The sequence below is a fragment of the Lepisma saccharinum genome, chromosome 21 (genome assembly GCF_977018435.1).
Source record: "Lepisma saccharinum chromosome 21, izLepSacc3.1, whole genome shotgun sequence".
NCBI lineage: Eukaryota > Metazoa > Arthropoda > Insecta > Zygentoma > Lepismatidae > Lepisma > Lepisma saccharinum.
In genome coordinates this window covers 57,503,363-57,516,101 of record NC_139249.1, presented here as the reverse complement: position 1 = coordinate 57,516,101, position 12,739 = coordinate 57,503,363, and the positions used below count along the sequence as shown (strand labels likewise).

The 12,739-nt window shown below is 34.5% G+C and overlaps 1 protein-coding gene across 2 annotated transcripts in view; it reads left to right on the top strand.

Moving 5' to 3' along the window:
- Window positions 1-12,739, top strand: part of Mms19 (MMS19 nucleotide excision repair protein) — a 316,830-nt gene that overhangs the window by 294,781 nt on the left and 9,310 nt on the right. For both annotated transcript variants that reach the window (XM_083142473.1, XM_083142472.1), the window contains exons 16-17: window positions 1,402-1,555; window positions 7,493-7,666. In XM_083142473.1, the coding sequence (XP_082998599.1) occupies window positions 1,402-1,555; window positions 7,493-7,666 (328 nt within the window). The remainder of the gene's footprint in view (window positions 1-1,401; window positions 1,556-7,492; window positions 7,667-12,739) is intronic.

Below are 12,739 nucleotides of genomic sequence, written 5' to 3'. Positions count from 1 at the left end.
ACAAAAAGCGAAGTAAAATGAAGCAAATCAATCAAGGAAAAATCCAGTGTTTCTTCATGGTTTGATGATGAAATATTAGTGTTTTGATAGCAGAAAATCATGTAGGAAGTCTTCTTTGATTGCAGTGATGGTCTTAGCAAGGTGGATTGATTTAAATCAGGTGATTTTTTTAAAAAAATCACTGATTTAAATTGCATAAAGAAATGATTTATAGACTAATGTACATAAGGGTCTTGTAGATATCATAATCATAACACTTTTGGTGAAAGTACATTAATATTGTAATCATTTAATAGTGTTTAATATGCTCTAAGGAAGATAAAAAATATATGAATGGCTTATTGCAGAAAGGGACCTGAGTCACTTTTGCACAATTCTGAGAAAAACAATGAAAAATCGTATAATATTAATAGTGTAAGAAAGAAATGTGCCGTTGTTGGCTCAAATATTCAACATAATGAATAGTTAATTTTGCAACCCTCAATGCACCCCCCTGCAGTATGCTGCTAGACACAGTGGAGATGAAAAAATTAACTCCGATACCTCAAAAATGTGACTCAGGTCCCTTTCTGCAATAAGCCATTCATATGTACTTATGGGGTGAAGCTCATAAGAAAGGAAATCTACTATGTAAACCATAAAAACACTTAAATTTCTCTCGATTAAATTCAGTAATTTTCATAGGCAAAAATAATCATTTTAAACCGTAAATAGTGTCATTATCATTAACCTGTAAATAACATGGCATCTGCTATATTGCAAACTATCGTTAAAAAATTGCCAAAGACTATATAAAAATATTCTAAGTTACAATTATTCACATCTAGAATGTTTTATTTTTACTGGAAGAAGAGACTGAAATTATTATAGTTTCATTAACACACTCGACAAACATTTCCATAGTAGGTTCATATGTACAGCATCAGAAACAGAAAAATGTATATTTACATGTACTTCTTTATTTGTGTAAATCAATCTGTTGAAATATTTTACAGGGCCAGAAAAGGCCTTTCTATATGTAAGAAAGAACACATATCTGTGTGTATGGTGCCAAAAACCATACAAGCAATTTTAAGCATTTTTTTAAAATTAGAAAAACCTGATTTAATAAAAAAAATCATGATGGTCCTAACATAGCAAAATGTTATGAAATTTTCCTCGATTTTACATTTTTCTGCATTTTCAGTTTTTTCAGCTTGGTCCCCTGAAAAATGTTATGTTGAGGTTCCACTGTGTGTAAGCCATCCTTTAATCTATTTTTATCTCTTCTTAAGCATTTAGTTGGTTCCTTTTGCAAAAGGTTATTGATTTTATCTGAGTCAATGTTTAGAAATTTCTTTGAATCTAATATGTAAGACAAATGTTTTCATATTTACTTATGTATTACTTTATTTTTTCCAGAGTCTTGTATCGTCAAAGGTTTTTTCTCTGTTTACCCCAGCTAGTTACAGGCTTCCAAGAGGCACCTGAAGATGTTAAGATGTATTACTTAATAGCATTATCTCATTTGCTAAGAAATGTACCACCACAAGTGCTTACAATGAATTTGGCTCAGGTAAATCATATGTTTTCTAGATATGTGTTGTGTGGGTCATATTAGGTGTTGTAATGAAATGAAGGGCTTGGATGTAAAACATGGTAAGTGACATTTTGGTCATTTTGGAGTTACAATGTGCATCGTGTAGTCCATCGTAAATGGAGTCGAATCGTACTCGAAGTGTTTTGTTTCGTCAACAGATGACAGAGCTAGACGTGTTGGAAGTTATGGTATCTACCAGTTGTTTCATGTAAAGTATGGTAAGTAGCAAAGATGGCTGTGAAACGGCTGTTACTGAATTGCAAGGTGTCTCAGAAAGTTTGCGAGTATTGAGGCCACAGCAAAGATGAGAATGAGTTAGAAAGTGTATATCATTCCCATAATGACCCGGAATATGTATCACCGACTAAGAATGAGGAGAATGCCAATCAAAAATGTGACTAAAACTGTGCATGACCACGTACATTCTATTTCATGTAAAACATGGTATCTACTGTAGACACCATTGTTTACATGCAGCAGTGGTAGTTTTGAATTAAATTTTACTCTCGTACCTGGATGTGAACTGCAATCATGTAGAGAAGCGCATACTTTTCTTCTACTAGATATAAATAACTATAGTCACATACAAATTCGTTTGATTTTTAATTGGGTATGCACATTTAAGGCTGCTTTAAGGTACCATGCAACATCAAAAACATATTACTTAAGAAATATGTAATTTCATCTGAAGCATATCAATTATTTGGAACAATTTCGTTTTTTTATAAAATATTTCTCTCATATATCTGTAATGCGCATTTTAAAAGTTATAATATTTTTTTGGTGAACCTAATAACCTATTTGTAATTTAATTAACTTTTGTATTTATGATATGTGTGACTTTGATGAGAGCAAATTATTTTGTTGTTGATATTGCAAATATATATATCTTTTTTTTGGTTCGAAATTATAACTATTTTAATCCATAAGAGCTAAATATCAGTGAAAACTATTAAGAACTTAAGCCCTGTGTACATTTGAAATCATTCTTTACAAGTTAAATAAAAATACAACAGAAAGTTACAAGGTCATAATTGTGTCTTCATTGATTTGCTTTCTTTTACTTCGTGTCTTGTGTCACTTTTGGCTTATTTGCGAAGATGGAAATGAATGATGATATGATGAAATTGATGAACAAGCACTCAAAAACATCCATGCCCAGGCTGGGATTGGAATTTGGGACCCCTGGCGTCGTAGCGTGATTTCCTAGCCACTCTGCCAAGGGGGCCGGTAATTGTTTTCTTGAAGATAGAGATTTAAACTAGGAATGGCCTTTCCAAAAAAATTGTTTTTTGATTTTCGAAAATGAAATTTTTCGTTCTTAGATATTTCGAAAAGAAAAATAGTTTTTCATTTTTCGAAGGGAAAAAAATCGTTTTTTTGAAAAATAAATCATTTTTCATTTTTGGAAAAAAAAATCGTTTTTCGTCCATCGAAAAAAAAATCATACTTCCACTTTTCATTTAAAAAAAATTATTAATTTTAAATTTTTCAAAAAAAAGAGGCATCCCTATTTTATGTATAAATTGCTTATTGAATCACAAAAATCTAATATTGCTATTGTATGCAACATCAAAAACATATTACTTAAGGAATATGTAATTTCATCTGAAATGGATAGTCTATGTAACAGCTTTGTATCAAGGGAGGGTAATAAATAGAGCCTCTGTGTGTGTGAAGTAGATATGTGAAGCTGAAAAACCACTCATATATAACCACTTTTACGATTATTGATCTCCATATAGATATAAGGAAGTTATTTTTAATCACAAACATTCAGAACTTATTTTTTTAAATACTAATGTAATAAAACGATGAAATCTACTTTTCTAATGGTGTTCATTTGTCATAGACATAGAAAAGCAAAAACTTGTTACAAGTAGCTCAGGTTATTGTTTATTGAATAAAATTATTATTATTAAAGGATTTAATTTTTGTGTTACAAATTGTTATGGTTGCTATAAAAAGTCTAATGTCAAAATGTTATTATTGAACTGACATCACAAGTTAGCTTGAATAAAGCGGCATCTGATCACTCATTTTGATAATGTCTTTGCATGTAAGGCATATTAACTACAACAATTCCTTGAACAACCCTCAAACAAATCGCATGTAACACCACCGAAAAAATAATTCGGATGAAATATCATGTTTGTATGATAGTAAAGATACAAGTGAATCATATTTGCTGTAAATAATTTAGAAATTTATTTTAATTTGTAAATCAATTTTTTTTTTGAATAATCAGCTTTCAATATCTCGAAACCTGCATTTTGTCACTTACCAAGTTTTACACCCGAGCCCTTCAAATAATACTTTTACAGACTGATTGAATGTAAGTAGAAAAAATTCAATTGAGTTAGGATATAAACTGTTAGAAAACTGATAATTACACTACAAATAGACATTGGGAATGGAATGATTGGAAATTTTAACTGATATTGATAAAGTATCAATATAAAACTTACTGATAATGGAATTTATTTTAGCAATAAAATACAAAATTGCAAATCTTTGTTGTTGAACCATAATATATGCTATGCTTTCGCTTACTTTACTTCTACACCTGAAGATGCAGCTTGCGGCTGCAAAAATTTGAATTTCCCTTGTGTTTGTTGTGTGTGTAATGGACCAAGTGAGTTGATTGGAATAGTTTTCTTTAAGGAGGTCGCGACTAAGGCCATTTTGGATCTTCTATGTTTCTTAACCCAAATCCTGGTATTTACAAAGGTGCTCTTTGAAGCTTTTGGCGTGTCGTTCACTCTGCCTCAGTCTTGTAAAGAGAACCTTACGTAAGAGAATGGACAATAAATCTCAAAAACACAATAATACTACCAAATACTGTCTTTCTACATCTCGAAATGTGCACAATCTCAACTGCAATAGTCGTATGTTAAATACTACTAATATTATACTTATGCACTAATATTCCGGGAACAATTTGTTACAGGCATAGATAATTTTGTCAGGATAAATACATACTCAAATATTTAATTTGTGACTCAAGGCCAAATTCATTATAACAACCGGCTCAACGAAGAGTGGCTGCTATATCAACAAACAAATACAATAATCATAAACACAATATTAATAGAGGTTTCAGCATCTCGTCTTAACAGATGATTCAACATTATTCAATCTTTTATGATCTCTTCTCAGCATTTTTTGACTAGACAAGGTTTATGACCTTCAAACTTTTCAACTAATAATCGTAATTTAAACAGACTGTTACGTTCCACGTTCAGTCGATAAGCTATTTGTAATTATTATGGCCACATAACAATCCCAAATTTAAGATTAATTGGTGCTCTTACAAATTATATCAAGGTTACATCGTATTCAACTATGCGCGCTCAGAACTCGAATTTAGATTTCATGCGTATTCATTCATTATGTATATTTTGCCAACGTGATCTGCATCAATTGTCATAATCACTTGCAAATGCCAAAATTCATAAAAGCTAGAGTTTACTAGAGAACGTCGAATTTGGTCACTTTTCATCAATCGCGACTACGCAATATTACACGTGAAACAAAAGTATTTTTTGACGCGACGTGCTGGATAACAATAGTATATCGGGTACACAGCACATTTGTAATTTCAGTGGAACAATGTGCAATCGTGAGTTCACAGTTCTAAATTCATTTCACTGAATAAGAATCAAAGTAAGTACCTTAACAATAACAACGTTGTCCAATGCATGTTTTTTACGTTTGGCAAACATGTGGTTTTGACATTGGACAAAATTCCTCTGGCTAGAGAGAATCCAGCTTGCGACTACCAGGTCGCCCTTCCCCATCAAAAGAGGGAAGTGGTAGGTTGCAAGCTCATCAGAATCACAGCACGTGGCGAGTTGGATAAGTACCTCGGACTTTTGGGAAATATCAGGAGTGTTCAAACATTATCAAACATCCACATACTGATGCTATTTGCAGTGACTTAGTGCTTCATTAAAATCTTTGATGTATAGGGAAAAGAGGATAGGTCCTAGAATACTTCCTTGTGGTACTCCTTGTTTGATATCAAGCCATTTAGACATGCACAACTTATTCTCATGTACTAATTTTACACATTGTTGCCTGTTCGTTAAATAAGAACGAAACCATAACAATTCTTTATTTTTTATGCCAATAGATTTCAATTTCTCTGCCAAGAGGTTGTGGTTTTATGGATTCAAATGCCTTGTTGTAATCGAGGAATACCAGGAACGAAATTTTACCATTATCCATCCCCTTGGCTATGTCATCAACAACGCTAACTAAAGTAGTTACTGTGATGTTTCCTGGAGCCTGATTGATGTATCAATTTTTCCTCTGTGGGTCTTCTAGTTGTACAGTTTCAGGTCAAATTTTTCAGGATTTCCTAATGTATATCAAAGTTTTAATTGAAGTCACCATGAACCTGTTTCATAAATTAGCATAACCCCACATCTTTCTTTCCATAAGATGTAAGAACTTCTTAAAGGATTGATGGAAAATAAATACAGTGATGTTCAAATCACCACCTTTAGCTAAAATATTAATTTATGCAATTTTATGTATTTTGCTGTGAGCAACATGCTTTGTATATGAAATCATTTTTTTGCAACATTGAGGAAAAAACCAGAAGTCTTCAGGTATAAAGGTCAGTCGATGGAAAACAGGCCACATCGTATATCTCGACGTATAGATGCTGTGGCTCCAGGAAACTCCTGCCACTGTAAGGGGGTTCTGTTGTCACCTGGTAGATGGCAGTCACATCACAGGATTGTGTGAAACAGTGCAAGTGTGAGGCATGTGAAGTGCAGACGTGCAAGGACTTGCCTCCAGCATAAGGAAGAGCAGCAAGCAGTCATGCGCTTCCTGGTGGCGGAAGGTGCTAGTACGCGAGACATTTACCATCAAATAACGGCAGTGTATGGGGAACATTGTTTATCTCTGTCGTAGGTGAAGCAGTGGAGTCGGAGGTTTCACGAAGGAAGAACATTACTGCAGGATGATCCATGACCTGGATAATCTGTCACTGTCGAAAACGATGACCGCATCCAACGTGTGAGCGGCATCATTGAACAGGATCGACTGTGGACAGAGGAGCACGTTGCACAGACTACAGAGGCCTCCATGAAATGCCGGGCAGGAGTTTCTTGGAGCCACGGTGGCTACACGTCGAGATATACGAAGTGGCCTGTTTTCCACTGACTGTCTGTGGGCATTTCGATTGGATTCCAGAAAAAAAACATTATGGAACTACGAAAGTTACATACTGAAATATCGTGTTTTTTTTTTTAATGTGCTACACTCGTGCAACGAATAGTCCGGAGTGATAACTTTGACCTCCTGCTACAAGTGTACAAAATTTCATGGAGATTTGTGTTGGTCGGTGACATAGCCAAGGTGATTTGACATGGAATGACCCAATCTGCTTGTTGCATAAAGGTAAACTTTAGGGTTGAGCTGATACCAATACTCTTACCAAATCCAACTGATACTGATACTAATACTTTAAAATTGCAATAATTGAAATTTGTTCAAAATATTGATCAATATTTGTGTATTAATATTCTTCTCTAATTATATGCATCAATTTACCAACAAATTTTCTTTACAATATTCAAGACATGCACCGGAATGTTACAATAGATATTTTGTAATCACAAAATATAGTTTTCCTTGCAAAATTGGTGCAAAATAAAAAGTTTGAATTTTGCATAATTTCCAGGATAATTAGACTTCATGGAAGTGTCGTGCAGCATTTATGCGGACCCTGTGAAAGACCAAAATGTCGGAAAAGTATCTTTTGGTATCGGCAGATTAATTACAACTGATATTTTCCGATACCAATGCTGATAACAATGCTCAGCAGGAGTAAAATTTTAATGCTGTTACATCTAAATTGTATTGCATAAAGTGTTATTTATGATTTTTTCAATTTAGATTGTGCCTTTGCTGATCGAGGGGTTGCAGCAGAAGCAGGAAAAGGATTCTCTGGTGCTTTCTACTATGGAAACCTTAGCTGTGCTTCTGCAAGATTCACAATATATGCTTGCAGAACATTTGCAAACACTCATTCCTAAATTTATCCGCATTAGCCAGCATGCACATTCCATGGTAAGTGAGAATTTTAATTTTTTTGTGTAATGTCTAGTAAGTCTCCAAATAAATCTTTAAAGTTTTGAAAAGGAATTTATATTTATAAAATAAAATGTATCATCACAGGTGAAATACTTTTACATATTAATGTGAAAAGAGACAATTGGTAATTAAAGGATACTTTTATTTCATGGCCATGTGGCACGAATCTGAGAGGAGAAAAGAGCTTACAGGATTCTTGTTGAGAAACCTAATGGTAAGAGACCTGTAGGAATTCCAAGATGAAGATGGAGGGATAACTTTGAGATGAACTTAAAGGAAATTGCTAAGGATCGAAATAATTTAATAGGACATAAACGTTCGGGTTTAAGAAGGCTAGATAGTTAAGAACACAGCCCTTCCTTTAATGATTAACAGATTCCTTATGGAAGCTTATGGGTTTATTATTGCCATGCACAAATAAATACATTAATTTAGTTAAAACTGTCAGGTAAAAATTCAAAATTTGTCCTGGAAAATTCGGGGAATTTCATTTCTGCTTGTTCGTAGCCACCCAGTATATAACACATTTTTTAAATTCACTTTATGCTGGCCACAGATGCTGAATATAGTAGTGCCAAGACTTCTGAAATATGCAAACTACAGGCTTCCCCGTGACTTTAGCTAGAGACACTAGCGCCACTCCTCTCAAGCCAGGGATTCAAATGCCTTGATGGATCTATACCAATTTCTTTGTTAAATTTTGATTTTCTTCTTTTTTCTTTAACTGTCATTAGTGTAAGATACAATGTATAAATTTCATCTCCACTAAAAGCCATTTCATTCCAAAAGACAAAACTGGTTTCTACAACAATTTGTTCTCGAGTTATTTAATCCCTTTCCCATGTATGACAGCATGTTTGAGAAGTGGGTGCTCCCAAGGAGTGGTTCCCAAATTTTTTCGCTTCACGGCACCCATACTGTATCAAGATTTTTTCCGTAGCTCCAAAGTCAGAATGTAGGCTTATCTAACACTTTCAACGCTCAGTTAGTGTGGTTATAGGTTGCTTGTCGGAAGTTAAAAAAGAAACACATCTTTTAAATTCAGAAACATTTTGTGTGTAAAAAGTACTAAAACTGTAGTTCAGTTTCTAGGATCGATAACAGATACGACGATGCATAAGTTAACAATAACTATTTATTACTGCCAAACTGTAAGATACAAAGTTGTACAATTTCTATAACATCTTCACCCCGAGACTGCCATACTACCGACACAGACTATTCAATCCCGCATAATGTGAGCATAGTTGCCAGTCCGCAACATTCCCCCCTTTGCGAACATTACACGCTAACAATAGTATTTCTACTTTTACACATACACTAGTTAATACTAAATTATTTTACATGAATATCCCCCTTTTTTTTCTCCATTTTTGATTTTCACATTTTTAGTTAGTATATCAGCTTGTAGATTTTCTGAATTTACATGTTGAAGATACACATTCCCATTTGCTACATCCAATTTTACAAAATTATATTTTCTATTGATATGTTTAGTTCTTGCCTTTACAGTGTTACTTGAGATCCAATCAATTGCTGATTTACTATCAGTTTTAACAATCACTGGTCTATTTATTAGAAGCGGCCTCGGCGCCCACCCAGCGTCGAATAACATGGGTACCTGGGGGAAACCCTGGGGGGTAAAGGCGGTCAGGGGCGTGATGCTGATCACATCACCCCCACTCACGACCGGATCAAGAAAGTGTGGGGCGTTACCCCCACACCCCCTATACGCCTTCATGGCGTGATGCAAAGCACAGGGGAGCACTTTACTTTATTTACAAAATTTCCAACATCTAATTCTGATATTAAACTTATGACCCATTTTATATCACACAAACCTTCACATAATGCAATCAATTCTGCTTCACAAGTAGACAAAGCAACCAAATTCTGTAATTTGCTTTTCCAGCTGATGACTGAGTTTCCAACCTTGACAAGATAGCCAGTAGGAGATTTCGCTTCTACTGCTGTACTCCAACTTGCATCCGTGCATAATTCAAGCTTACCACCTTCACTTGAAAAATTTAATGCATAATTGCACGTTCCTTTCAAATATCTATATACTCTTTTTAATGCTGTTAGATGTATTTCTCTTGGATCTTTACTATACCTTGACAATTGACTCGCACAAAGAGCTATATCTGGTCTTGACCCTACAGATAAATACATAAGTGAGCCTAACATTTGTAAGTACTTTGTTTTATCAACTGGTTTTGACTCTTCAAAATTATGCAAATCTTGGTTCAAATCACCTGGTGTTCTCACTGGATTACAATCATGAAGTTCATACTTCTTTAATATTTTTTAAATATAACCCTTTTGTGACAACTGATAACCTTCTTCAGTTAAAATTATATCCATACCCAAAAATGAACTTAAGCTATTATTCTCTTGAATTACAAAATATTTCTGAATCATTTGCATTATCTTATCTAGGCTTTCATTATTTGGACCTACTACCAAAAAATCATCAACATATACTTCAATGTACAAAAGTTCTTGTCCTTTCAGTTTATAGATACAAGGATCACTTTCCAGTCTTTTGAAACCTATTTTGGTGAGAACTTCGTTCAGTTTCTCATTCCAACAAAGACCTGATTGTGGTAACCCATACAAACTTCTTTGTAATTTACACACTTTGTTTTTATACCCACCTTCCATGAACCCTTCTTGTTGTTCCATGTATACTTCCCTTTAAATTACCATATAAATATGCAGTTTTTACATCATAGAGTTTTACTTTCATTTTGTAATGTGCTCCCACAGTTAACAATACACATACTGATTCCATTCTTATTACTGGTGAAAACAAACTCTCATAATCCGGCTCTTCTCTCTGTGCGCAACCAACTGCCACCAATCTTGCTTTTCTTTTGTATATTGTCCCATCCATGTTCTCCTTTAATACCCATTTGCTTCTTACAACCTTCATGTTCTCCTCTCTGGGAACTAGTAGTGTCCAAACATTATGAGATTCCAATGCTTGCATCTCTTCGTTCATTGCAATCTTCCAATTTTCACTGTATGGTGAACTCCTAGCTTCATCGAAAGTTTGTGGTACGATATCTTGTGCAAAATTTGTTTGTTCTCTTGCTTTTATCCTCTCAGATATTTTCACACCCAGACTTTTAAGTTGATCTTAATTTCTTTTAAAAGTTTCTTTGTGTCTTGTTTTTAACACTTTGTTTGTTTCTCCTTTCTTCCATCCACTTCTTTTGGCTCCACTGTTTTATATGGTTAACTCATCTGTTTGTATTTCTTCTGGTAGATCTTCAGGTGTTAAGTCAAGAAATGTGTCCGGTCCTCTTTCTTCTACCTTCGATTCATGTCATTGCGAACTTTCCCTGTCTTCATCATGTTTATACTTCAAGTTGTTGAATTCTAGTTGCTCTTCCAAATTACAATTACAATGCCTCCACATTTTCTTTCATCGAACACAACACTTCTAGCTTCATGTATTTGTTTTGTTTTGGGGTTGTACAGCCTGTATGCTTTCCTTCTTCTGGAATACCCAACAAACATTTCCTTTTCTCCCTTTGGTTGAAATTTGCTTCCACACTTCTTCGGAATGTATCTGTATGCCACACATCCATATACTTTCATATGTTTTACTGTAGGCTTCCTTCCCGTCCATCTTTCCATTGCAGTTTTTATGCCACCATCCTTGGTAGGGATACAATTTTTGATGTACGTTGCCGTTGCAACCGCTTTAGCCCAAAATTCCATGGGTAACTTTGCATCAATTAACATTGTTCTTCCCATATGTAGTAGTGACCTGTTTGCTCTCTCAGCAATACCATTACTTCGTGGACTGTATGGAACAGTTAACTGGTGATCTATACCTTCTTTGTTAAACAACTCTTGCAATTTAGTGTTAACAAACTCAGTACCATTGTCTGATCTTACACTTTTTATACAATTGTTAGCTTCCTTTTCATATTGATTTTTAAATTTTACAAAATAATCAAATGCTTCATCTTTTGTTTTGGGAAAGTATACAAACACCCTTCTACTGTAAGTATCTACAATAACATACATGTATTTAGAAACCCCCCCCCCCCCCCCCGATGATTCTTTTTCTATAGGTCCACATAAATCCATGTGTATCAAATCTAGTGGTTTCTCACAAACATCATTGCTTTGTTTAAAAGGAAGTTGTACAATTTTTCCCTTTGTACATGCATCACACAATTCTAATTTTTCTGATGTTTGCTTAAAATCTAAATCTCTTACCATATCCCTGTCCTTCATGTTATTTAAATATTTTTCATTCAAGTGACCTAATCTTCTGTGCCACATGTATTTTTCATATTTTACATTAGTTTCCATAGTTAAACATGCATCCTTAATATGACTTACATCTGATCTTACGTAAGTTTGTAACGCGTACATAGGATTCTTATCCTGTGATTCTGCCACTAACATGCCATTTTTGTTAATTACCCTTGCACTATTTTTGGAAAACAGCACTTCATTATCATGATTCACCAAACCTCTAACTGATAATAAATTCAAACACAAATCAGGTACATACAATACATCATAAATACACACATCGTGAAGTTGGCCATCATTTGTGACTGTTGACACCTTAATGTCACCTTGCACTTTTGCCACCATTGATTTTCTTTCCTCCGCAAGTTGCACTTCACTTTGCATTGTCATGTGAGATGTACAACCAGAATCTATACACCATACCTGCACTTCTCTTCTGTCTTCCTGGATGTTGTATACACTGTAAGAAGCTTCCATGTTGTCTTCACATGTGAATCCTGTCTGTTTTGTTTTTCCCTTCGGTGTTTTAGGAGATGTAGATGTAAAGGTAGACGTAGAAGGTCTCCTAGCTTGACCTTTCCCACCTTCTTTATTGTGCCAACATTCTTTCAAAAAATGTCCTACTTTTCCACACGTCCAGCATCTTCGCACAGCTTCTTTCTTTTTCCAATATTTCTTATCCCGTGCTTTCGGATTTTTCATTGTAGTCCATTTTATGCAACCCAACCTCTTCTTCTTTAAGGTATCTTGCACTTCTTCAATTGTCGCACC